This window comes from Lactuca sativa, chromosome 5 (assembly GCF_002870075.4).
Source record: "Lactuca sativa cultivar Salinas chromosome 5, Lsat_Salinas_v11, whole genome shotgun sequence".
NCBI classification, from domain to species: Eukaryota; Viridiplantae; Streptophyta; class Magnoliopsida; order Asterales; family Asteraceae; genus Lactuca; species Lactuca sativa.
This window is the reverse complement of record NC_056627.2, coordinates 302,573,939-302,600,811: the sequence shown is the minus strand read 5'-3', so window position 1 is coordinate 302,600,811 and position 26,873 is coordinate 302,573,939. Positions and strand designations below refer to the sequence as shown.

At 32.3% G+C, this 26,873-nt stretch overlaps 6 protein-coding genes, 1 non-coding gene and 1 pseudogene across 7 annotated transcripts; 6 read left to right on the top strand and 2 right to left on the bottom strand.

Annotated features, from left to right (window-relative positions):
- Nucleotides 1-665: 665 nt before the first annotated feature.
- LOC111892576 (3-oxoacyl-[acyl-carrier-protein] synthase I, chloroplastic-like) lies at nucleotides 666-2,280 on the top strand (annotated as a pseudogene).
- Nucleotides 2,281-2,375: 95 nt separating this feature from the next.
- On the top strand, nucleotides 2,376-8,639 carry LOC128126051 (uncharacterized). The gene is made up of 6 exons (XM_052763774.1): nucleotides 2,376-2,438; nucleotides 2,519-2,598; nucleotides 3,548-3,668; nucleotides 3,789-3,797; nucleotides 4,039-4,092; nucleotides 8,139-8,639. Exons 1-6 carry the CDS (start codon nucleotides 2,376-2,378, stop codon nucleotides 8,637-8,639), a joined length of 828 nt encoding a protein of 275 aa, XP_052619734.1.
- A 2,691-nt stretch (nucleotides 8,640-11,330) lies between these two features.
- On the top strand, nucleotides 11,331-11,861 carry LOC111892577 (uncharacterized). Its single transcript, XM_023888632.1, has 2 exons — nucleotides 11,331-11,336; nucleotides 11,439-11,861. The coding sequence occupies exons 1-2, from the start codon at nucleotides 11,331-11,333 to the stop codon at nucleotides 11,859-11,861; spliced, it is 429 nt and encodes a 142-aa protein (XP_023744400.1).
- A 2,147-nt stretch (nucleotides 11,862-14,008) lies between these two features.
- Nucleotides 14,009-14,538, top strand: LOC111892578 (uncharacterized). The gene is made up of 2 exons (XM_023888633.1): nucleotides 14,009-14,014; nucleotides 14,116-14,538. The coding sequence occupies exons 1-2, from the start codon at nucleotides 14,009-14,011 to the stop codon at nucleotides 14,536-14,538; spliced, it is 429 nt and encodes a 142-aa protein (XP_023744401.1).
- Nucleotides 14,539-18,260: 3,722 nt separating this feature from the next.
- On the top strand, nucleotides 18,261-20,826 carry LOC111892636 (mitochondrial carrier protein CoAc2). Its single transcript, XM_023888694.3, has 7 exons — nucleotides 18,261-18,601; nucleotides 19,223-19,305; nucleotides 19,423-19,630; nucleotides 19,754-19,880; nucleotides 19,952-20,136; nucleotides 20,230-20,349; nucleotides 20,432-20,826. The coding sequence occupies exons 1-7, from the start codon at nucleotides 18,422-18,424 to the stop codon at nucleotides 20,573-20,575; spliced, it is 1,047 nt and encodes a 348-aa protein (XP_023744462.1). The 5' UTR covers nucleotides 18,261-18,421; the 3' UTR covers nucleotides 20,576-20,826.
- Nucleotides 20,827-20,862: 36 nt separating this feature from the next.
- LOC111892637 (pentatricopeptide repeat-containing protein At2g15690, mitochondrial) lies at nucleotides 20,863-22,360 on the bottom strand. The gene has a single exon (XM_023888695.2). The coding sequence runs from the start codon at nucleotides 22,286-22,288 to the stop codon at nucleotides 20,954-20,956; it is 1,335 nt and encodes a 444-aa protein (XP_023744463.1). The 5' UTR covers nucleotides 22,289-22,360; the 3' UTR covers nucleotides 20,863-20,953.
- A 1,481-nt stretch (nucleotides 22,361-23,841) lies between these two features.
- On the bottom strand, nucleotides 23,842-26,690 carry LOC111892647 (serine acetyltransferase 5). The gene is made up of 2 exons (XM_023888704.3): nucleotides 26,221-26,690; nucleotides 23,842-24,578 (listed from the first exon to the last, which is right to left on the bottom strand). Exons 1-2 carry the CDS (start codon nucleotides 26,590-26,592, stop codon nucleotides 24,090-24,092), a joined length of 861 nt encoding a protein of 286 aa, XP_023744472.1. The 5' UTR covers nucleotides 26,593-26,690; the 3' UTR covers nucleotides 23,842-24,089.
- Nucleotides 25,903-25,985, top strand: TRNAL-UAA (transfer RNA leucine (anticodon UAA)). The gene has a single exon. It is a non-coding gene; the product is annotated as a tRNA-Leu (tRNA).
- Nucleotides 26,691-26,873: the final 183 nt, after the last annotated feature.

Sequence of the window (26,873 nt, the reverse complement as noted above, 5' to 3'; positions counted from 1 at the left end):
TTTTGCATGCCCTAAAATTAGTGTCAGAAAAGAAAAAAAGGAAATGCGGAGGGCACCTTTCATAAAATGTGCGTCATGTAAGTATGTCGCTTTATATTTTTTTTTTAATGAAACACGCCTTTTAGGCGGGAAATGATCAATCGACAAAAATCCCCAAAATTTTGGAAGACCCGCTCATTCTTTCCTCTCCACCTGCCGATGACCTTCATTTTATCTACTCCTTCTCTCTGTAAAACCTAGCAGCCGCCACCACCATAAACATGGTTTTATGTTGGCTTCGTTCTGTGTTGTAAGAACGTGATTCTGATCCTTCATTAATAGCTAAAGGGGGAAAATCCCCCAAAATTTTGAAGTACCCCGCTCACTCCTGTTCACCTCTACCCTACTCCATCTACAACGACTCTCCATGCTTACAAACCCTAGTGTAGTTGCGCTTCTAGCCTTGGTCCTATTTCTTCATCCGTTCAGCAAATAAGGGGAACACGACTTCTCATTCATCCCTCAACTTCATCTTCTCAATCAAGCAAAAAGGATTCTGGTTTTTTTCGTGTATCTGCATCATCTTGGTGGCGATAAACTCTCTAAGGTTCGTTAATCGTAACCCATTCCCGATTTTTTCTCCCAAATTTGGTAAAGTTGTTCGTTTAATTGAAGTTTCCTTTTTCTTTTCTTTTTTTGAATTTGAATTACTCTTTATGCAGATTGATAAAGAGCATGCTGGTGTCCTCGTTGGAACAGGAATGGGAGGTGTTACTATGTTTTCCGAAGGAGTCAGGGCTCTAATCGAAAATGGTCCTAGAAAAATCACTCCATTTTTCATTCCTTATGCGATTACAAACATGGGTTCAGCGTTGCTTGCTATTGCTATCGGATTTATGGGACCAAATTACTCGATTTCAACTGCATGTGCTACTTCAAATTACTGCTTTTATGCTACTGCAAATCATATTCGTAGAGGTGGGGCTGATATGATGATTGCTGGTGGAACTGAAGCTACCATTATTCCAATTGGTTTGGGTGGTTTTGTAGCGTGTAGAGCTCTTTATCATAGAAACGATGATCCAAAAACGGCCTCTAGGCCATGGGATAAAGATAGAGATGGTTTTGTCATGGGTGAAGATGCTGGTATCCTGGTATGTTAAATGCAAAAGTAGTTTCATTTATCTACTTTCTTCTATAATATAAAAAGCAAGGTAGATGGGTTTTTTTTGAAATAAGGAAAAAATTATTTTCTTCTATAATATAAAAGCAAGGTAGATGGATTTTTTTTTTTTAAAATAAGAAAAAAATTGAAATGGTGTTGTAGATGATGGAGAGCTTGGAACATGCAATGAAAAGGGGTGCACCGATAATTACTGAATATTTTGGAGGAGCAGTAAATTATGATGCGTATCATATGACTGATCCACGATCTGATGGGCTTGGTGTTTCTTCTTGCATTAAGAGTTGTCTTGAAGATGTTGGTGTGTCAGCAGAGGAGGTTTGTTTAATTGTTTTGTTTTTCTTTTCATTTGGATGAAATTGCTTTTGACTTAATGAGGTTAATGGATACATGACTTAATCTGGTTAACTATAGGTTAACTACATTAACGCACATGCAACTTCGACATTGGTTGGTGATTTGGCTAAAGTGATTGCTGTAAAGAAGGTATTCAAAAGCATGGATGGGATCAAAATGAACTCGACCAAGGTGAATTACCTATTTTGACCTTTGAAAAAATTTTACATGTCCATATTGACATCATTAATTATTATTTTTTCTTTTTATTGTGTGTGTGTGTGTGTGGGGGGGGGGGGGAGGGGGGTTAGTCTATGATTAGCCACTGATTAGGTGCAGCTGGAGTTCTGGAAGGCATTGCTAGCATTAAAGCCATTTAAACCTTGTGGCTTCATCCTACCATTAACCAATTTGTACGGTTTAATTTTGTATATTTTAACTAACTGTTGTTTTATTTTATTTTTTTTATCTTTTCTTTTTATGATTTTGTAACATGTCATGTTATTTATCTTTTGTGATTTTAGAACCCGGAGCCTGTAGTTGAGTTTGACACAGTTGAAAATCTAAAGCAACAACGTGAAATCAATGTTGGTGAGTTTTCTTGTGGTTTATGCACCTTTTTTGTCATGATTTGTGGTGTGTTATTATGAGTTGACTAATTCAAACTTATTATATAAATTGTTTTCATAATGTTTCAGTAGGGCTGTTGGAGTACTAGCCAAAAGTTGAGAAATCCATCTATCAGAATCATTTTTCCCACTATTGAGAGGGTAAAAATGTCAAGTTGTGGACTTTTGTAGGTTCCAACTATCATAATCATTTTTCCCACTATCAGAATCAGTTTTCATGAAATATTTTGTAGGTTCCAAAATATGCAATGGTAAATTTTGTTGGTCCCAGCATCTTATCTGATGTTACACAAGTCATGGAATGTTACAAGGTGATGGATGGTATAATCATATTAATATATATTATTATACACAATATATAATTTAAATAGTAATATTTTTGTGTGATCAGGAGGAGATTACTGGGCTGGTTCTTCTATGTATGCAGGCGGAGAGCTTAGAGGAAGCCATAGCTATTGTGAATAGAAATAGGTAAAGTCAAAAAGTTCATAAAAACGAGGTGGACAACTGGAATTCCCTTAAGATGTAAATTTAGAACTTTTTGTAGGTGGTTTCAGCAAGCATTGAATTTTATAATTTTTAATATAAAATTCAATCTGAAACTATTAGTTATTCTCTCACATAACTGTTTTTGGTTAAAAAAACAGAAACAATTTCTTATGTTTAATCAATGCAATTGGTTTGATGCTCCGTTTCTCATTTTCATAATAAGTTTATCTGTAGGTTGTGGATTGTGGAAGATGCAAATTTAAATAAGAGAAAATCAAAGACAAACTGGAAACACTTTTTGCAGGGGGGGCTATTATTTTATCGGGCATCGGTAACCACTTTTGGCTCTGTTTCATTGATTGATTGATAGATATCTATTTTTGTGATTAACCTTATCTTGTCTGCACATATATGCATCATGCATGATGACAATGTGGAATCTTTCAACATATGATGTGAATGATATAGTTCTAGGAACTTCATGAGTCTAAAGTCACCTAATGTTTTTTTGTGGGTATGTGATTGTGGAAGACTCAGTCACCTAATGTTTTTTTTCTTGTTTCTCTTTTATTGGTTTGCATTTCACTAATAAAATAACTCTATAAATTGGTTGCATTAATCTGTTTCTTGGGTTCTTTATGTAATATACAGACACATGGGATTAAATGAAACCCAGTTATAATGTCTTAAAGATTATAGTTACATTGTCTATTTCTTAAGGTTTTAAGGCTTAATCCATTTAGACTAGATGCGTGTGACTTGATGATCCAGTTTTTAATGTTATGTATAAGGATGTACTTGGTGGAATCATAGCACAATAAATGTTAAGGTTAAAGTTAAAGACCTAAAAATCTATTTAATGTTAAGTAGAAGGACTGTTAAGTTTGTAGAATGAATCTACAACTGAGTTTATAGATTTGGTGGTGGTCAGGGCTGCTGAAAGTTCGGGTGAGTCTGCAAATCCAGCTGTGGTTGGCCGGAATTTACAGCTAGCAGCCATGTTTGGAGTGTGGTATCTTTTGAACATATACCCCAACATCTTCAACAAACAGGTCAGAAATTAATTAAACTATGTTTTTGTGTGTTAATAAGAATAAATTGACAAGACTAATTTGGTTTGTTTCATACATGATACATGATACATGATACATGATACATGATACATGATACAGGTTCTTAAGGTTTTCCATACCCAATGACAGTGACCACGTTTCAATTTGGGTGTGGGACTGTGATGATTTTGATTATGTGGGCACTTAAACTTCATCCAAGACCCAAGAATTATATATCCCAGTTGCTTAGTTATATTTTTTACACTAGTTCATTCGTTGGTTAATGAATAAATGTTTGTTTGAGCAATGAGTATTAAGTAGGTAGGTATGTAGTTGACTTTATAAAATTCATGGTTGATGATGATGTCAGATTGTACCTGTGGTAATACTGGCAGCGACACACACAATATATGACAGTCGGCAGGTAATTATATCTAGATTAATACTATATGTTTAATAAAGTAAAATGGTGTTTATTAATATTATTAGCAAAATCATTGTCCTTGGTCCTTACTTACCATATACATTTTCAATTTTATCAGGTGCTATATACTCGCCTTGTGCTAGCTTAAATATGTTCTTTTTACTGTGTCACAAATAAGAGAACATTCTTATTTGTTGAAAAGACCAAAATGTCCCTGGAGTTTCTCAATAAATACATACCTGTAAATAATCTTAAGGCGTCCTCCAGGTAATTTTATGCAAGTTATGGGGAGGTACTTGTATCTCTCAGAATCTTCTTCTTACTATTAATGTCAACCTATTATTAAGGTTCAGTCATGCTTGTTCACAACTATTAGCTAGCAAACCACAATAGAAATTAGTTTGTAGAGGGTAGATTGACTCTTTATTTTACATCACTTGCGTCGTATATGATATGATGTGATATATTATATATGAGTACAAAACTATTTATTAAATTCTGTTGAATAAATCCATTTGACTTGTTGTAGACAATTTGTGTAGGATTTATGTGTTGTTCTTGATCAAGGGTTGGGATTGATATTGAAGCTAAGAGACATGATGATTGGTTGGATACATGAAGGGTTTTAGAGCTTCTTCAGATAGCTTATTGAAGAGTTACTGAAACAAGAAAGTGCCCCTTTATAGCAATGTAGTATTAGGTTATATAGTTAGGGAAAACCTCTTAATAACAATTTACAATCATATCCCTTTAATATCAATGAATTACAATTTTTTGACATGATGTTATTGGATGAAATTGATTTTTTGGTATATATTTGTTTCTATATTTTTGTATTATGTGTAAAAGAGTATCGTAAAGGCATGTCGTATATGCATATCGTAAATGGTTGCTGAAGTTTATGACACGCAAATGCATGTCATCTTCATTTATGACAGGGGCTCTAATGATACGCAATCGGTGTCCTAAAGGCGCGTCGTAAGGTTACGACACGCAAATGCGTGTCGTCTTTCTTTATGACAAGGCCTTCCTTGATATGCATTGCGTGTCGTGAATGAGCGTCGTAAATGCGTGTCATAAATGCACGTCGTAAATGCGCATCGTAAATAGACGACGCACAAAAGCGTGTCGTCTCTCGTTATGACAGGGCCTTCCTTGACACGCATTTGCGCGTCGTCTGAGCGTTTTACGACACGCATTGCGCGTCGTAAAAGACTGTTTTTCTAGTAGTGGACCCTTTCCTAATAAGGTGATCCATTGGCCCAAAGCCTCAACAATCAAATAATTACAAAACAGCCCCTGCACTTTTAATCTATTCCTTTAATCCCAAAATTAATTCCAAACTAATTTCTGATTAAATACTAATAAATAATATGATTCCAAATTAATATATTATTCATATAATATATTAGTAAATCAGATTTATACCCTAATTTATTATTCTTAACAATAAACCAACCTCTCTCCTCTATAGTCATCTTGTCTGGTCACCAGTGTGACGGCAACCCAAAAGGACCATGCTACTATCGGGTCAAGTACATCCCAATTATAGTTATGATCTTTGACACCTAATCCAACAATAATGTCATTGTCATTATTCAATAATGGGAGTTAGAGTTCGCGTAAATCTGTTAAGGTTCTTGTGAGACTTTCCTTCACTATACCTACATAGCATACATCGTAAGTCCTGTAGCTATAACTAGAGTCTCCTGGAGGGAGAACGAGGTAATTGTGTATAGATCTATACGGGGTTGACACCCCTACACTTGAGATGTTCGCTACAGCTAGACGGGGCCAGTCTAGGGTGACAAATTTCTTACCGAAACCGACGCCTGAAGAACGTCATGACATGCATATTAGTCACATCAAGCATAGTTGTAACGACTCACATAGGGATTAACAACATTATTTTGGATTTACAAAAAGTATACACTTTACTGGTTTTGTAAAATACAAAAATACGCTTCATTTTTCAGTACACTATTACCACCACTCCGGTCTTAGGGTTTAAGACTACAGTTTTTCATACAATAGAAAATATGGGATTTTCTGGGGACCTACACTTTACAACTACAAACAAAAAGAAAACAAAGTACATGCATGCAATTATTCATAGTTTTAAAACGAGACTTACAAACCATTTTTCACAGAAAATATCGGATTTTCTGGAGCCTTACAAATTTTTTTTACAAACAAAGATGTTACCAACCCTTTTTCTTACAAAAATGCTTATGAACTCACCAATATTCTATGTTTACGCTTTTCAAACTTCATACATAATGTCATTTTGTGTAATTTCATGGACATATACAACATGTAAACAATGTAAGTGTGTTATCTTAATGTATGATGTTTGGTTGTTATGTTTCATTCATATTCAATTGTTGTGCTACTATACAATGACGTCATCCGCCCTGAGACGTTTCCATCGTCTTGGTTCGGACATTTCTGTTCTGGTACTATACAAAGTACATGCATGCAATTACTGTTCTATGAATCATAAGTAATCAAATATTATATTTGAATCTAGACTTATGACATAAATCATTGTGTGTTGGAGTTTAAGTATATAGGAAAAAAGTGATGTATGGTTCAATTAAGTTCATAATTTTATATATGATAATCAAAAATTACAAATTATAACATTCCACATGTAGACTATGTTAGCGCATGAGAAGTTTAAATATTTAAGACTTAACAAATATCTTATGCGGATGTAAATTATATTTGTGTTAGTGTGTGGCCTAACGACAAGTATACCTATAGTTACTACCCATGGGGGTTGTCACCTGCTTCAAATTTTTAAATCTAGTAAATAGGTCACAAAATTTTGTATACCATATCATGGGTTGTTAGTATATAAATTTTTAAAAAAAGTATCCTACATGATATATCCACGAACTTTACTACTTTTCAATGCTTTACTAGCTAACAATTTGTTTTTTTTAGAAAGAAACTTTATAATTTGTAACTACACATGAAGTAATACAATATTCATCGGCTTAGTAGGTTAGTAGGTTTAGTTTTGACAATTTGGTAGCTTCAAATTAGTCCAATATTGTCCTTTAACTTCTTAAGAAAAAAAATTCACTTGCTTTTTTATAAAGTAGAGTAAATTACTAAAATCATTCTTATGGTTTGATTAGAATTACATGTTTGGTCCCTAATGTGTTTTAATTACGGACAATCCTTATGGTATGATTTTATTGTGTTTTTAATCCCTCACAAACATAAAAAATACTATCTTTCCCTTTATATTACTTTTATCTTTTTATCTTTTTTTCTGTTTTTAATTTCTTTTATTTATTTATTTATTCTACAAAAATAAGTTAATAAAAATGTAAAGATATAGGATGCCACCACCACAAAAAGAACCGAGAACCATCACCACTACAAGAACCAACTCACACCACCACCACCTCCCACCACCTCCTCCGCCGTCAGACACAAATACAACTAGTTGAGTTTGAAAAAATTAATATCACTTCTCACATATATTTTTTTGCATAAAGATTTAAAGTTTATAAACCCGAGACGGTTAATATCCATTCAATTCTCTAAATAGCATGATCCCTCTTTTATATAACTATGTCAATTCATTCAATCTTGAGTTTGAATAAATTAATAAACACGAGCCAATTAATATTAATTTCAGTAATTTAGTCTGAATAGTATGATCCATGTTGTATATCACTATGTCATATTTATTCAATATTGAGTTTGAATAAATTAATAACAGTCCTCACATATATTTTTTTAAGTATATAAACCCGTGGGTTAATATCCACTCATTTCTCTCTCTCTCTCTCTCTCTCTCTCTATATATATATATATATATATATATATATATATATATATATATATATACTTTAAACATTAACCATGTTTGTTACTTATATGTAAAGAACTACAGACATAAATTACATGTTCTTCAAAGATACAATTTCGTAGGAAATTCAACTCTTTATTACTAATAAACATATTTCACTTGATAAAATTACATCTTAATGTAGTAGATGGTGGTAAGTGTTGGCTGCCAACTTTAGGGACTGATAGTTCCCACGAACGGAGGAGTGAAAGTTGTAGTGACTGGTGGTGGGGGTGATGTGCCTTTGGGAAATAAGGGAATAAGAGGAGGGAGTGGAGGCAATGGAACTAATGGAATTAGAGGCGGAAATGGCACTGGTGGAATTAGTGGCGGCAATGGTGGGAATGGATTTAGAGGAGGCAATGGCACTGATGGAATTATTGGAGACAATGGTGGCAATGGAATTAAAGGAGTCAATGGCGGCAACGGATTGAGAGGAGGTAATGGAGGCAATGGAATTAGTGGAGGCAATGACACTGATGGAGTTAAGGGAGGCAACGTTGGCGATGGCATTGAGGGCGTTAGAAGAGATGATGGGGCGTCGGGGAAGCCATTTGATAGCATAAGTGGAGGGACTGGTGGCAAGAGGCGACCTGCTACGGTTGCTTGGAGGTTGCTGGAGAAAATGAGAGTTGCAAGGAGAGGGAGAATGACAAGGGCAGTAAAAGCCATTTTGTGAATTGGAATGAAGTCTTTGAAGAAATTTGTGGTTATATAGGTGTAGGCCATTAAATTTCTATTACTTCCCCTCTCTTTTAAAACAATAGAAAATATATTTCTTTATATTTTTTATATGATCAAATATTTTAGGTTACACGAACGTAAATAAATATACGTTGCATATAAACCATTAATAACTAAGAAATTGTATTAATTACTTTAAAAATGTATATATAAACACCACCCATAGTCTTGTTAGCGGTTGCTACCAAAACGAAATAGATTATCATATAGTATTGCATTATCTGTAAAAGAAAATAATGCACGTAAGGATAAAAGCATTCTATTTAGCGTTTACTTAAGACAAAAAGTGAATCGTATTCAAAAATAGCAAACAAGTAATAATAGGAAGTTACATATTGCAAACATGTGTTTTTTGAAGATTGAGTTAATAAATGTTATAAGTTCATAATAAAATGCGGTATCTAACTATAGAAAATTATTGTTCTATTAATCGTAAGTAATCAAATTTTATATTTGATTGTAGACTTATGAGATAAATCATTGTGTGTTGGAGTTTAAAGTATATAGGAAAAAAGTGATGTCTGGTTCAATTAAGTTCATAATTTTATATATGATAATCAAGTATTACAAATTATAACATTCCACATGTATACTATGTTCAAGCAAGAGTAGTTTTAATATTTTAGACTTCACAAATATATTATGCGGATGCAAATTATATTTGTTTTAGTGTGTGGCCTAACGACAAGTATAACTAAAGTTACTACCAAGTAATAATAGGAAGTTACATATTGCAAACATGTGTTTTTTGAAGATTGAGTTAATAAATGTTATAAGTTCATAATAAAATGCGGTATCTAATTATAGAAAGTTACTGTTCTATTAATCGTAAGTAATCAAATTTTATATTTGATTGTAGACTTATGAGATAAATCATTGTGTGTTGGAGTTTAAAGTATATAGGAAAAAAGTGATGTCTGGTTCAATTAAGTTCATAATTTTATATATGATAATCAAGTATTACAAATTATAACATTCCACATGTATACTATGTTCAAGCAAGAATAGTTTTAATATTTTAGACTTCACAAATATATTATGCATATGCAAATTATATTTGTGTTAGTGTGTGGCCTAACGACAAGTATAACTAAAGTTACTACCCATAGGGGATGTCACCTACTTCAAATTTTTAAATCCTGTAAGTAATTCGCAAAATTTTGTATAATATATCATGGGTTGTTACTATACAAATTTTCGTAAAAATTTCCTACATGATATGCACGAACTACTTTTAAATGCTTTACTAGCTAACTAAATTTAAAAAAGAAGAAACTTTATAATTTGTAACTACACATGAAGTAATGCAATATTCATCGACTTAGTATACACAAATAACGTTTTGTTGTTCCTTGCATGATTAATACAACTCTTATGAAAAATTATATACGCTTCATAACATAATGCTAATTAGTATTAAACATTGTGACGTTATTCGTTCGACATAGCTTTATGTTTTTTAAAAAACTTGGCAAATCTTATATTAGAAATTTAGATTTTTTAAAAGTTTGTTTACTTCCGATAAGTAGTTTTTGTTTTCACAATCTGGTAGCTTGAATTAGTCCATTATTGTCCTTTAACTTCTCAAGAAATAAAATTCACTTGCTTTCTTATAAAGTAGCCTAAATTACTAAAAATCATCATTATGGTTTGATTAGAATTACATGTTTGGTCCCTAATTTGTTTTTACTTACAGACCATCCTTATGGCATGATTTTATTGCGTTTTTAATCCTTTACAAACATAAAAAATACTATCTGTCCCTCTATTTTTCTTTTTTCTTTTTCTTTTTTAAGTTTTTTAATTTCTTTTATTTATTAATTCTAAAAAATAAGTTAATAAAAATGTACAGATATAAGATGCCACCACCACTAAAAGAACCGAGAACCATCACCACTAAAAAAACCAACGAACACCACCACCACCGCCTCCGCCGTCATACACCACCTCTTCCGCCGTCAAACACCACTAGTTGAGTTTGAATAAATTAATATCAGTTCTCGCATTATTATTTTTTGAATAAAGATTTAAAGTTTATAAACCCGAGTCGGTTAATATCCATTCAGTTCTCTTATTAGCATGATCCCTCTTTTATATAACTATGTCATATTCATTCAATCTTGAGTTTGAATAAATTAATAAACACGAGCCAGTTAATATTAATTTCAGTATTTTAGTCTGAATAGTATGATCCATGTTGTATATCACTATGTCATATTAATTCAATATTGAGTTTGAATAAATTAATAACAATCCTTATATATATATATATATATATATATATATATATATATATATATATATATATTGCATATAGATTTGAAGTATATAAACCCGTGTAGGTTAATATCCACTCATTTCTCTCTCTCTCTCTCTCTCTCTATCTATCTATCTATCTATATATATATATATATATATATATATATATATATATATATATATATATATATATATATATATATATATATATATATACACTTTAAACATTAACCATGTTTGTTACTTATATGTAAAAAATCGCACACATAAATTGCATGTTCTTCAAAGATACAATTTCTTAGGAAATTCAACTCTTTATTACTAATAAACATATTTCACTTGATAAAATTACATCTTAATGCAGTAGATGGCGGTAAGTGTTGGCTGCCGACTTTAGGGACTGATAGTTCCCGCGACCGGTGGAGTGAACGTTGTAGTGACTGGTGGTGGGGGTGATGTGCCTTTGGGAAATAAGGGAATAAGAGGAAGGAGTGGAGGCAATGGAACTGATGGAATTAGAGGCAGCAATGGCACTGATGGAATTAGTGGCGGCAATGATGGCAATGGATTTAGAGGAGGCAATGTCACTAATGAAATTAGTGGAGACAATGGTGGCAATGGAATTAAAGGAGTCAATGGCGGCAATGGATTGAGAGGAGGTAATGGAGGCAATGGAATTAGCGGAGGCAATGACACTGATGGAGTTATGGGAGGCAACGTCCGTGATGGCATTAAGGGCGTTGGAAGAGATGATGGGGCGTCGGGGAAGCCATTTGATAGCATAAGTGGAGGGACTGGTGGCAAGAGGCGGCCTGCTGCGGTTGCTTGGAGGTTGCCGGAGAAAATGAGTGTTGCAAGGAGAGGGAGAATGACGAGGGAAGTAGAAGCCATTTTGTGAATTGGAATGAAGTCTCTGAAGAAATTAGTGGTTATATAGGTGTATGCCATTAAATTTCTGTTACTTCCCCTCTCTTTTAAAACAATAGAAAATATATTTCTTTATATTTTTTATATAATCAAATATTTTAGGTTGCACGAACGTAAATAAATATACGTTGCATATAAACCATTAAAAACTAAGAAATTGTCATAATTACTTTTAAAACGTATATATAAACACCACCCATAGTCTTGTTAGCGGTTGCTACCAAAGCAAAATAGATTATCATATAGTATTGCATTATCTGTAAAAGGAAATAATGCACGTAAAGATAAAAACATTCTATTTAGCGTTTACTTAAGACAAAAAGTGAATCGTATTCAAAAGTAGCAAACAAGTAATAATAGGAAGTTACATATTGCAAACATATTTTTTTTAAGATTGAGTTAATAAATGTTATAAGTTCATAATAAAATGCGATATCTAACTATAGAAAGTTACTGTTCTATTAATCGTAAGTAATCAAATTTTATATTTGGTTGTAGACTTATGAAAAAAATCATTGTGTGTCGGAGTTTAAAGTATATAGGAAAAAAGTGATGTATGGTTCAATTAAGTTCAAGTATTACAAATTATAATCAAGTATTACAAATTATAACATTCCACATGTACACTATGTTCAACCATGAGTAGTTTTAATATTGGAGGCTTCACAAATATCTTATTCGGATGCAAATTATATTTGTGTTAGTGTGTGGCCTAACGACAAGTATAAGTATAGTTACTACCCATGGGGGTTGTTACCTGCTTCACATTTTTAAATCTGGTAAGTAGGTCGTAAAATTTTTTATAACATATCATGGGTTGTTACTATATAAATTTTCGTAAAACATGTCCTACAAGATATCTTCACGAACTACTTTTAAATGCTTTACTAGCTAACTAAATTTAAAAAAGAAGAAACTTTATAATTTGTAACTACACATGAAGTAATGCAATATTCATCGGGTAATTATACACGAATAGCGTTTTGTGGTTCCTTGCATGATGAATACAACTCTTATGAAAAATGATATACACATCATAACATAATGCTAACTAGTACTAAACATTGTGACGTTGTTATTCGTCTGACATAGCTTTATGTTTTTTTTTAAACTTTGCCGGTCTTATATTAGAAATTTTGATTTTCTTAAAAGTTTGTTTACTTCCGATAAATAGGTTTTGTTTTCAAAATCTGCTAGCTTGAATTAGTCCAATATTATCCTTTAACTTCTCAAGAAACTTGCTTTCTTATAAAGTAGAGTATATTACTAAAATCATGCTTAGGGTTTGATTAGAATTACATGTTTGGTCCCTAATTTGTTTTTACTTACGGACAATCCTTATGGTTTGATTTTATTACGTTTTTAAACCTCACAAACATAAAAAATACTCTATTTCCCTTTATATTTCTTTTTTCTTTTTCTTTTCTAAGTTTTTTAATTTCTTTTATTTATTTATTTATTCTAAAAAATAAGTTAATAAAAATGTATAGATATAGGAGGCCACCACCACTAAATGAATCGAGAACCATCACCACTAAATGAACCAACTCACACCACCACCACCTCCTCCGCCGTCAAACACTACCTCTTCCGCCGTTAAATACCACTAGTTTAGTTTGGATAAATTAATATCAGTTCTCACATAGATTCTTTTTCGTAAATTTAAAGTTTATAAACCCGAGACGGTTAATATCCATTCAATTCTCTAAATAGCATGATCCCTCTTTTATATAACTATGTCATATTCATTCAATCTTGAGTTTTAACAAAATTAATAAACACGAGCCGGTTAATATTAATTTCAGTAATTTAGTCTGAATAGTATGATCCATATTGTATATCACTATGTCATATTTATCCAATATTGAGTTTGAATAAATTAATAACATTCCTCACATATTTTTTTTGCATATGGATTTGAAGTATATAAACCCGTGTGGGCTAATATCCTCTCATTTCTCTCTTTATACTTTAAACATTAACCATGTTTGTTACTTATATGTAAAGAACCGCATACATAAATTGCACGTTCTTAAAAGATACAATTTTGTAGGAATTCCAACTCTTTATTACTAATAAACATATTTCACTTGATAAAATTACATCTTAATGTAGTAGATGGTGGTAAGTGTTGGCTGCCAACTTTAAGGATGATGGTTCACGCGACCAGAGGAGTGAAAGTTTAAGTGACCGGTGGTGGGGGTGATGTGCCTTTGGGAAATAAGGGAATAAGAGGAGGGAGTGGAGGCAATGGAACTAATGGAATTAGAGGCGGAAATGGCACTGGTGGAATTAGTGGCGGCAATGGTGGCAATGGATTTAGAGGAGGCAATGGCATTGATGGAATTAGTGGAGGCAGTGGTGGCAATGGAATTAAAGGAGTCAATGGCGTCAATGGAGTTAGAGGAGGTAATGGAGGCAATGGAATTAGCGGAGGCAATGACATTGATAGAGTTGAGGGAGGCAACATCGACGATGGCATTGAGAGCATTGGAAGAGATGATGGGGCGTCGGGGAAGCCATTTGATAGCATAAGTAGAGGGACTTGTGGCAAGAGGCGGCCTGCTGCAGTTGCTTGGAGGTTGCTGGAGAAAATGAGAGTTGCAAGGAGAGGGAGAATGACAAGGACAGTAGAAGCCATTTTGTGAATTGAAATAAAGTCTATGAAGAAATTTGTGGTTATATAGGTGTAGGCCATTAAATTTCTGTTACTTCCCCTCTCTTTTAAAACAATAGAAAATATATTTATTTATATTTTTTATATAATCAAATATTTTAGGTTACACGAACGTAAATAAATATACGTTTCATATAAACCATTAATAACTAAGAAATTGCATAAATTACTTTAAAAACGTATATATAAACACCACCCATAGTCTTGTTAGAGGTTGCTACCAAAACGAAATAGATTATCATATAGTATTGCATTATTTGTAAAAGGAAATAATGCACATAAAGATAAAAACATTCTATTTAGCGTTTACTTAAGACAAAAAGTGAATCGTATTTAAAAGTTGCAAACAAGTAATAATAGGAAGTTACATATTGCAAACATATTTTTTTAAGATTACGTTTGTAAATATTATAAGTTCATAATAAAATGTGGTATCTAACTATAGAAAGTTATTGTTCTATGAATCGTAAGTAATCAAATTTTATATTTGATTGTAGACTTATGAGATAAATCATTGTGTGTTGGAGTTTAAAGTATATAGGAAAAAGTGATGTATGGTTCAATTAATTTCATAATTTTTTATATGATAATCAAATATTACAAATTATAACATTCCACATGTACACTATGTTCAAGCATGAGTAGTTTTAATATTTGAGGCTTCACAAATATCTTATGCGGATGCAAATTATATTTGTGTTAGTGTGTGACCTAACGACAAGTATAAGTGTATAACTATAGTTACTACCCACAGGGGTTATCACCTACTTCAAATTTTTAAATCCGTTAAGCAGGTCGCAAAATTTTGTATAACATATCATGGGTTGTACTATACAAATTTTCGTAAAACATGTCCTACATGATATATTCATGAACTACTTTTAAATGCTTTACTAGCTAACTAAATTTAAAACAGAAGAAACTTTATAATTTGTAACTACACATGAAGTAATGCAATATTCATCGGCTTAGTATACACAAATAACGTTTTGTTGTTCCTTACATGATTAATTCCACTCTTATGAGAAATGATATACAGTTCATAACATAATGCTAATGAGTACTAAACGTTGTGACGTTGTTATTACTTATTCGTCTGACATAGCTTTATGTTTTTTAAAAAACTTGGCAAATCTTCTATTAGAAATTTAGATTTTCTTAAAAGTTTGTTTACTTCCGATAAGTAGGTTTTGTTTTCACCAATTGATGTTTTTTAATTTTATTTATTTATTTATTTATTCTAAAAAATAAGTTAATAAAAATGTATAGATATAGGATGCCACCACCACTATGATATTTATTTATATAGAGAGATCAGAAAAATCCCTAAATTTTGGCCTTAATAATAGAGCAGTCATCCATTATTTTTTTACAATTAAGAACATAATATCAGTAAACGTTTTCAAAAAGACCATTATAAGTAGTACTAGGGTCATTTTGCAAATATTTTCCGATTTTTTGTGTTTAATTACAAAATGAAAAACAAAATATAATTTTTTCATTAATAAGATCAAAGTTCACAGATTTTTTAAGTTTTCCTTTTATATATCCTGCAATTATTTTCTCATAATATTAGGTTACTAGAAGATACAAATTAAATCACCATCCCGTTCAATCAAACACATTATTATTTATGTATGGCATATTGTTTCAGAGAGATGCAGGGTTTGGTGTGGTTTCAGGGTTCCAACCAGCCAACATTAACGTGCGATTGTTCATCTCTGAGAAAGAGAGAAATTGTGTGGAAAAAATTGTATAGGTAGTAGGTATTTATATAGAAAAATAATAATTAATTTTAAAGTTATTTTTTAATTAATTTGATCTTATTCAAACGGTTTAAATTGAAACGGTATGATTTTTACACGTTTCACCCGGTGGTAACGAGCACAAGATGCCCCACAACGAGAAGAAACAAGAAGGGGTGCGGTATTCCTTCCGTTACGGCGTCGTTAAGGCGTGTCCACGTCGGCTATAACGAACACTTATGTGTCTATATTGATCGCACTAAAAGTTTTAGATAAGTATAAAAATTTGAAACCACTGGTAAATACTTTTAAAACTATAACTATATGATAAATATTTTTTTGAAAACACCATTTTGGTCAAGTTGGTTAAATAAGAAATTTAGGCACTGTTTGTTTACCTCTTAATTGCAAAATTAAGAGGCAATGTCTTAAAAATTCAGATTCAGATCATTTGTTTGCATCTTCTTTTTTATCTCTTAAAATTATAAATGCCTCTTAATTTTTCAGATATTGAACAAAGTCTGAGTTTTTAAAAAAGGATGTGTTTCCTATTTTGCCCTAAACCACGATCGAACAAAACACGCCTCATGTTCTCTTGTTCTCTTCTGTGTGCGTCTGATTCCCTTCGCGTATGTTTCCCTTCACCACCAAATATCTGACGACGACGCCCAGTCCCCAACTCGCTCCTTCTCCAACTCGTTTTTTCGGATTGTGCCCTAAAGAAGGTTCGTTTCTCTTCCTCTGAAAATCGAAAATCGAAATCAGAATGTGTTCGTTTATCTTCTTCTGTTTCTTCCTTCTTTCCCCCAAACTTGAAAATCAAAATTCAAAATCAGGTCTTGATGTTATACTATTAGTTTTTTTATTTGTTCAATCAAAATTAGTTTTTGATGTAATGCTCGATTTTGATGTTAAATGCTCGAATCTGAATGTGTTCAATGGATATGATGAAATGTTGATGTTGAATTTTTTATATTATATGCTCGATTTTGATGTTGAATCTGAAATAGACCACAAAGATACATATGTTTGGTGAATGAAACTATATATTTGAACTTTGAACTTTAAAAAATCAAGTTTGAAAAATATGTTGCTATTTAAGGAATTTTTTTTCAAACTTTGAGCTAGGGATATTATTCATATCATATGGAGTTTGATACACAAGTGATGATGCACCATTATCTAGCAATTATGCATGAACTTTGTGTGAAGTGAAAGAAGTTTATACAAGTTATAACAATTAGAGATTTTACAAATTATCGGTTCTAGGAATATACTTTGAAAAGTTATGATGGATTTTGTATGCAATTTCTATATATATATGTTTAAAGTGGTTTTTTGGAAAGGCTTGAATTTCAACCCAAGCCTACTTATGTAAAGATCATACTTTCGATTTTACGTTAATGATTATATAACTTTCCGTTGAGCTTATTTGTTTCCTTGTTGAATTTGGATTTACAGGTTGAAATGTTTGAAAGAAAATTTTGAGGGGCTATCGTGTTTGATGTAACGATGGAGAATGAGTGCAAATCGATCATCAACAGTTCCGTTGCAAGTTCGTTGTTATTTATGTCTCAACATTCAATATCAAATATGTTGTTTTTTAACTTTGAAATCCTTCGAATATAAAAATGATGTTATTTTTTGTAAATGTATCTCAAAAAATCATTATAATTTATTGGAGATAAAATTTTGATTTATGTAAATTTGGATTTTATAGGGTTTTTATAACTATTCAGCAAAAACAAAGGCAAAATGTTAAAACGGTCATTTTTCTAATTTAACATGAAAATTCATAGGTTTCAACCAATTAAGTTAAAAATTCAAACCCAAATTCAAGATATTAAAATATCAAATCTTATAAACTCAAACATTCTTACTTCTTAATAATTTACCACGTATATAGCCAATTACTCGTTGTGCACCTATGCCAACAATTTACCACCTACGGTTACGGCCTACGTCATCCCCATCTCCTTCCCCTCTCCAATCTCCAAAAAAACAAGAAACGTCTCCTCGCCTCTTTCCTGTCTACGCAGTGTTCTATAATAGGAAAGGAATCTTCCTTTCTTTCTCTCTCTAGAATCTAGAGAGAGAAAGGTGTGCGCCATGGGGGAGAAGGTACAGAATGATAAAGATGGCGTATCGTACGATACGAATACGACGCCCCGGGAAGGAGTCGTAGAGGGTATGCCTTTGTTTGCTAAAGAGCTGATCGCCGGTGGTGTCGCCGGAGGAGTCGCGAAAACAATTGTTGCTCCTCTTGAGCGCGTCAAGATCTTGTTTCAGGTATGCTTTTTGCCATCAATTATGCTTCATAATTGCAGATCGTTGTCGGTGACAATTCACAGTTTTGTTAATATCTGATGTGTTCAATTTCATTTTTTATTATGTTACTATCTAATTGTTCATAAATTTGGGCAAATTTTGATTCTAATTTATTTAGACCCAGGCTGTGATGATGAATTTGCGGATTAATGGTAATTTCATACTTTTGATTGCCAATTTTGACAATGCGATAAACCGAAACAGAAAATCCCCTTTTGTGAAGACAAATTGCACTTATATCACCTCCACACCTATTCATTAAATAACGAACACTTCCACCTCCATTAATAAATGATCACAGCATTTTAAAGGTTTCCCATCAAAATTACTTGGTCTACAAATTTCTAGCAATGTCATTAACATACAAAGCAATTTTCATTGCTATGATACGTTTGAAGTACAATACCCTAATCATAATTTAAAAAAAAAAAAAAAAAAAAAAAAAAAAAAAAAAAAAAAAACACTGTTGTAATAGAAAGATGAAATTAAGATGCTACAAGACACAAATAAATGAAACCACATTCTTGTTTCTTTCATTTAGTAACAGAATCTTTTTTTTACTCTTATATTACAATATTACAGACTAGAAGCGACTTTCACAATATAGGATTGTTAGCATCTTTTAGAAGGATTGCAAAGACAGAAGGCCTTTTCGGGTTTTACAGGTTGGAGAACAAATTTCTATCGACCAATTTGAACTCCAAAAACTTTTTCTTTTTCTATTTAATCTAATAATATATATATATATATATATATTTTTTTTTTTTTTATTATATGCTCAGAGGAAATGGAGCTAGTGTTGCGAGAATTGTTCCTTATGCAGCCTTACATTATATGGCATATGAACAATATAGAAGACATATTGACTTTAACTTTCCTGGAATGGGAAGTGGTCCAGTTGTTGATCTGTTAGCAGGATCATTATCTGGAGGAACTGCTGTTCTTTTTACTTATCCACTTGATTTAGTTAGAACCAAATTGGCTTACCAGGTATACAATCATAATTCCCACAACTTTATTTTAAAAAAAAAAATAGCTACATACTTTTTTAATATCCAATTAGCCATAGTTTGAGTGTCTAACTAGCCCAATCATTTTCATCTGATAGTACAGGTTGTGGATACTCCCAAATTGAACATAAAAGAAGCCATGAGTAGCGAACATGCATTCAGAGGAATTAGGGATTGTTTTTCAAGAACTTATAGAGATGCTGGGATTAGAGGGTTGTATCGTGGTGTTGGTATGAATTTTTTTAATTTCTCATACAAAATAAGTTTTTATTTTTTTATAAAAATTGATTTTTTTTTGTAGCTCCATCACTCTATGGAATCTTTCCTTACTCGGGTTTGAAGTTTTACTTCTATGAGAAAATGAAAAGCCATGTCCCCGGTGATTACAGAAAGAACATGATGGTCAAACTTGCTTGTGGGTCCGTTGCTGGTTTACTTGGTCAAACTTTCACTTACCCTTTGGATGTTGTCAGACGCCAAATGCAGGTAATTGTTTAAATCTAGTATATGTATATGTATGTATATAATCAAAGTATGAGATTATTAAGAATCAAGATGCATGTTGTTTGAGTATTGTAGGTTCAACGTCTACAAGGCTCAAGCTCACAACTGAAAGGAACAATGGGAACGCTTGTTATGATTGTCCAAAAAGAAGGATGGAAACATTTATTTTCAGGATTGAGCATCAACTATCTCAAGGTGAGATTGTTAATTACCCGAAAGGGCGAATTTGTACAAAGTTAGGACTTAACAAGGAAATTTATTTATTTATTTTTTTCAGGTGGTGCCTTCAGTTGCAATTGGATTTACAGTCTATGACACCATGAAAGTATATTTAAAGGTCCCACCACGAGAAAAAGTCATTGTTGAAATGGCCACAAACAAAAGAGAGACACAAACAACAACCTTGCCCTCATCACAATAATTACAATTTTAACCTGGTATTCTTTTTTCTAATTAGTTTTAAGGTAATTGAAAATTGTATATTTGATTCTTTTGTAATCTAGCCTAGGTTCTATTCCAATGTATAGGCACAACTATCCTATCCCCTCTCTGCAATGATTTGAGGGTGAGCTAATAATCCCTGAGATTGAGAATAATCCAGGGCTATATATATATATATATATATATATATATATATATATATATATATATATATATATATATATATGTCAATATCCAAACAATGTACATACAAATAAAGATTTGTAATTGTATATGTAACATCCATATTTGATATTTATATTTCAAGATAGTTAACTATGTTACATGTCAACATCCAAACAATGTGCATATAAAAGATTTACCAATAATCTCCACAAGAGCACATACCATCCTTAAAATGATGAAACCTTTTGTTGTCTCTTACGATGAGCTCCCTCCCAACAATCTTGGACATGATCTTGATAGCATTATGACAATCACCACATATCCTTAAATTCTTGATGATCCTAAGAGTTGTTCTTGCTGGAGTACTAATTAAACCATATGCAATTGCTAACCTTTCACTGTGGTGCATCAAGGCTTGTTCTTTAGCTTCTTGATCAATGTCATGAAGCACATATCGGGTATCCGGAACATACCCTGCATCTCTCATTTGACCATTTAAACCGTTTAGTTTTTCGTTTGAATCTTCTTTGTAAGGATCTGGATTTCGGTATTCATAGACTTTGTTTTTCTTCCCTTCAAGCATATTAGTTGCAGATTGATTGAGTAAAGGAATTTGGTGTAACACACTTGATGGTTGAAGGAATGCCATGGCTCGATCTTCAAGATCAATATCACCATGGATTTGAGCAGAATTCATCAATGATTCCCATATTTTGTATGTAGGTTTAATAGGAATATTTTCAATGAACTCAAAAGCTTCGTTTAGATGCCCGGATTTCCCCAAAGCATCGATTACCCCTAAATAATGATCAATTTCTGGATCTAGATTGTAGTCGTTCTTCATTGATTTGAAGTGTTTGAAGCATTCTTGAATTGAATTAACACCGGCACATGCTGATAAAAGTAATAGGAAAGTCTCCTTGTTTGGAGTTAACCCCAGCTCTTTCATCTGGTCGTATAACAACAAACCTGCATTGGGTTCCCCGTTATCTGTGTAGCCCTTTATCATTGAATGCCATAAGTTTAAGTCGTCTCGTTCACGCATTCTGTCGAACACCCTGCGTGCATCCCTCATGCTGTTGCATTTTATGTATAGACCTATCAATTTAGAGTTCAAATTCACAAAACCGTAGTATGGAGATCGAATAAGAAGCTGCTGGACCTTCTTCCCCAGTTCAAGATCGTCACATGAATCCAAAACAAGCTCGAAAACATCGGAACCTGCTGGCACACCTTGAGACATAAATTCAATCGTTTCTTTAATCGAGCCATTTTTGCATAGCTTCATTAAATCCACATCCGGTGGCGGAGATGGGGCGGTGTGTTTTTGTTTTGAGTTGTTTTTGGGAAGAGGTGGTGGTTTTGTGGATGTGTTGAGGCGGCGATTGGTGGTGCGTGTGGTGGCATCGTTTCGGGATGCGGTGCAGAGGGATTTGGGAGTAGGATTTGGAAGGTGAAATGGAAATTTGAGGTTGGGCTGTTTTGGTATGCCAAATTTGAATTTGATAGAAGAGAGAGATGACGCCATTGGAGAGCACGAGCTCTGGTTAGACCATTAAACCAGATAGATGATAAAGGAGGAAGAAAATATCTACAGGTACGCTGTCGTTTTATACATATGTTTTTTGTACATGAGGGGTGGCCAATCGTTTTAGTTGTTTTATATTCATAAACTAACATTTACCAACTTATTGTTAAATAAAAAACTTATATACATAAAACCAGAATTAATTTCTGAAAATGAATTTCTTGTTTAATCAATTTCATTGAAACCTAAATCATCAAAGAAAAATTTTGAACTTTGTATTAGGTTTTATTTGAGTGTCAATTTAAAGTGATTATTGTAACTTCAAATTGTAAAAAGTACTTTATATATATATATATATATATATATATATATATATATATATATATATATATATATATATATATATATATATATATATATATATATATATACTATTCATTGAAACCGAATTTGATTCTTAATTACTATTTTTTATAAGATGATCTGGTTTGAAAAAACATATAATCGATAGTTGTAAATAACAAGTATTAATATAGTATAAGTTTATTCAACTATCTATAACTTTATCGGCTGGCTATTCCATTAAATGGTTTTAAATATGTTCAACGACAAAATTTTAAGAACTTTCAATTTTTATCTTTGAAGAAAAAAATTTGAATTATGGTTTAGTTCAAAACTTTTAGTTTAAACAAAAAAAAACTCATAGGTCAGATAACTAGTAACTTTTGTTTTAGTATTTGTGCAATTTTACAGATTTTAAAATACTAAAAGCTAATTTTACTAAACAATTTTACACAAATAAAAACTAGATTCAATTTACAAATTTCAAAATCCTAAAGCTAATTTTACCAAACAAAGATTAACATTTAAAGATTAATTCCAATTTATTTGGTTTATAAGTTGATAACTCATATTGGTTGAAAATATCTTCTGGGAACATAAATACAAATGTGGAGCGCATTCGTTTCCTAAATGGATTATTGGATCCTCAATGTATTTGCTTATAGGTATTTGTTATATGTTGCTTACAATATATTACGTGAAATGATTTGTGTACTTAATATGTATTTAAAAAAATGTTGAAAAGTCTGTAAATTATGTTCATATTCAGATAGGTTACTTTTTGATCTCTTTGAAAATGAAACTTGATGGTGCAATATCATTTAACCATTGATTTTTGTAAATTTTTATTTACTTACTGAGATATAACTTTAATGGCTTAATTGAATCAAAACATGTGATGGTTTTTTGTTGAAGGTTGTATAAAATTCAAATTTTATGAAATATCTACAATTATAAACTGTCGAGCGGATCCAAACCAGTGTGTTGTAGTTTGAAGTATATATCTTTATAGATTAATAAATTTTTTCTTATCATTATATTATGATTTATATATATATATATATATATATATATATATATATATATATATATATATATATATATATATATTGTTTTCTCATCTATGGTATCTACGAGTTATAACCTAGTTTATATAAATAAAAACTACATAGCTTATGACTATTTGCTATTACCAAAGATACCCCTAATAGTAAAAGCCCCAATCATCACTTTGGATAACCATAAGTCCAAGCATCCCCATAATGTTTATACATTTGGCTAGCAACCTAGCAACCATCCAAATAGTTATGTAAATTCTAACCAAAAAATAATTATTAGACATTCTAATTTCTATATGCATGATACACATCATGTATCAACAAACATTTTGAACCTTATTAACCAATACTTTAGCACCACTCAAACAATTCAGACAAGTCCACAAACCATTAAGACATATTCAGATAGTGTAATCAGACCAATCTGATATAAACGAAGTATGATCCATAGACATCCCCGGGCATTCATCAAGCTTCGATGCCTCCTTCCCTTCCACCACCCTCGCCGGATTCCCAACCGCAGTGGCTCGTGGCGGCACTTCAATCAGAACCACCGACCCCGCACCAATCTTTGCTCCGGCGCCAATCTTCACGTTCCCTAAAATTGTCGCTCCGGCACCAATCAACACCCCGTCTCCGATCTTCGGATGGCGGTCGCCGCCTGCTTTTCCGGTCCCACCAAGAGTCACGTGGTGGAGCATTGAAACATTGTCGCCAATAACTGCGGTCTCACCCACAACGACACCTGTCGCGTGGTCGAACAATATTCCCTTCCCGAGCTTAGCACCCGGGTGGATGTCAATGGCAAAGACATCGGAGATCCGGGATTGGAGGGCTAGGGCGAGTGGTTTTCGGGATTGAGTCCATAGTTTATGAGACACCCGCTGAGCCTAATCAAATGAGAAAAACTATTTATTAACAAAAAGTGGTTGCAAATTGCAATGTATCCCGGACCTGGAGGTCAAAATTAGTCAAGGGATAATGTATCCCTGAGCATGAGCAGTTGCAAACTGTTGTGGTCGGCTAAAAGGTTACTGGAAAAATATCTTTTTTTTTTTTCTTTTAGAATGTAGTATATTTCTGAATACTTCTCTACACATAAACGAGTAATCTGTAAACGAATTTGTTACTTTTGAATCGTCATACACATATTTTAATTTAATGCAACGATAGTAAACCACAAAAATGAAAGTGCTTCACTTAAATAATCACAATCTGAAAGCAAAAGTTGATTTCTGTTCTTTGCTATTAACCCTATATAACTAATCATAATCTTTTGAAGTACTCTAATTGAACTTTAAAAAAAAAAAAAAAAATAGTAATAAAGTCCATGAAGCTTGGCTCTTTTAACGAAGAGTCATCTATTTTTGTTGCAATTTAGCTTTAAAAACCGGTAAACACTTGAAAAAAAAAATCTTTGTTCCCGTCTAATGCCGGTTTTCAAGGTTTTTCTGAAAAATTTTAAGGACTAGTTTGAAAATAAAAATTAGATATGATTTTTTCGTTAATAAGGTAAAGATTTAAAAACTTTATTGAAAATTTTTCTTTTTATATCTACTAAATTAATGAAGAAAACTCATATTTATTCATTAGAAAACTAAAAAAAATATCACCTACATCATTTTCACTAAAAAAATCATTTATATATATATATATATATATATATATATATATATATATATATATATATATATATATATATATATATATATATATATATATATATATCATTTTTTGGATTTTTTTTGTTATTTCTTCAATAAATATTAACTAAAATCATAAATATATATCATTTTTAACATATGTTTTTATAACAATAAAGGTATACATGTCCTAGAAAATTCAACAAGTCACTTTATTTACACCTACAACCTGAAAATTCAACAAATATGGTAACACGTCTCCTAAAAATGCACTTCATACGAATGGCTTTTTGAAATAAATTGCAAAAAAAATGGCTTTTCCGTTAATAGAGCCAAAGTTTATGGATTTTATTGCGGGTTTCATAAAAAAATGCAAAAAGTATAAAAAGATAATCAACTTTAATCAATTTCTTTTACCAAAACAAAAGGCTAAAGTCTCCCAACTTTTGTTAAGGTCAAGAAACTTAAATAAGTAAAGTAACTTTCAACTATTTCTATTTTGGTCGTATGTTTTTTCGGAGAAAACTACTTCTGATATTAGATAGACTTAATTAAGAACATCGTACATCTAGCTGGTTTGCCCGAGAGGTTAAGGGGGAAGACTTAAGATCTTCTGCACATAAGTGCGCATGGGTTCGAACCCCATAGCCAGCAATTACATTTATTTTTTTTACGGATTATATTACAAGTAAAATCAAATGACCATTCGTTATTGTAAGTGGTTATATCATCAAATAAACATTCTTAGATTATTGATTAACAAAATTTAAAATCAATTTTTTTATAAGCTTTGGAAGTTATTTTTTTAAGTGATTATCATAAAATGATCAATCTTGATTATCTTTTTGCAATTCGTATCAAATATTGTAAAATTCAAGAGAAACTGAACCTGGCAAGCAAGGAAGCCTTTGTAATTGAGTAGGCAATGAGAGAACGAAACGCAAGCAGGGTCACGGGACCTGGCGGCGCGTAAGTCCGCGACGGCAGCTGATCGGAGGTCAGGGTCGCCGGAGAACGCGTTGAGGAAGAGATCGTAGAGCAGAGTTGACAGTAACGTGGAGGAACAAAGCTTATTACCTAGGTGGAAAGAGAGTGAGCGATCCAGGGAGGAGTGAGAGAGTATGGTGGAATATAAGTAGCTAGCCAACGCCGGTTCCGACTCGGCGTCGCGGCGGGCCTCCGCCTTGATCTCTGCCCATACCCACTGTGCCTCATCCGCCGCATCCGACTGCGACGGGTGTCGGGATTCACCTACTGGCATTGATTACAACACGACGTCGCTTTTACAAATCTATTGAGAATTTATCGTGTCTAACGATGGCGTTCGGAGGAATAGAGACGATAGAGGGCGATTTTTTCAGATTTATTTTTGGACAATTAAATTGAGATAATGAAGTGTACACGTGGACGGTTTAGATTGCTGTCTATATACCAAAAAAAAATGGGTTTAATTAGCACGAGTTGTTATACGGAGATAAAATAAAAAAAAATTAAATATGAAGATTTAAATAAAAATTTATTTAAATTTGAAATTTAAAATTT

Excerpts from the sequence above, each read along its gene's own strand:
- LOC128126051 (XM_052763774.1), top strand. The coding sequence starts at position 2,376 with ATGGTAAATTTTGTTGGTCCCAGCATCTTATCTGATGTTACACAAGTC. Across the intron at positions 2,439-2,518 it reads AAGTCATGGAATGTTACAAG|GAGGAGATTACTGGGCTGGT; the intron begins GTGATGGATGGT and ends TTGTGTGATCAG. Across the intron at positions 2,599-3,547 it reads GCTATTGTGAATAGAAATAG|GGCTGCTGAAAGTTCGGGTG; the intron begins GTAAAGTCAAAA and ends GGTGGTGGTCAG.
- LOC111892636 (XM_023888694.3), top strand. The coding sequence starts at position 18,422 with ATGGGGGAGAAGGTACAGAATGATAAAGATGGCGTATCGTACGATACG. Across the intron at positions 19,631-19,753 it reads GAACCAAATTGGCTTACCAG|GTTGTGGATACTCCCAAATT; the intron begins GTATACAATCAT and ends CTGATAGTACAG. Across the intron at positions 20,137-20,229 it reads TTGTCAGACGCCAAATGCAG|GTTCAACGTCTACAAGGCTC; the intron begins GTAATTGTTTAA and ends TGAGTATTGTAG.
- LOC111892637 (XM_023888695.2), bottom strand. The coding sequence starts at position 22,288 with ATGGCGTCATCTCTCTCTTCTATCAAATTCAAATTTGGCATACCAAAA.
- LOC111892647 (XM_023888704.3), bottom strand. The coding sequence starts at position 26,592 with ATGCCAGTAGGTGAATCCCGACACCCGTCGCAGTCGGATGCGGCGGAT. Across the intron at positions 24,579-26,220 it reads AAGGCTTCCTTGCTTGCCAG|GCTCAGCGGGTGTCTCATAA; the intron begins GTTCAGTTTCTC and ends TCATTTGATTAG.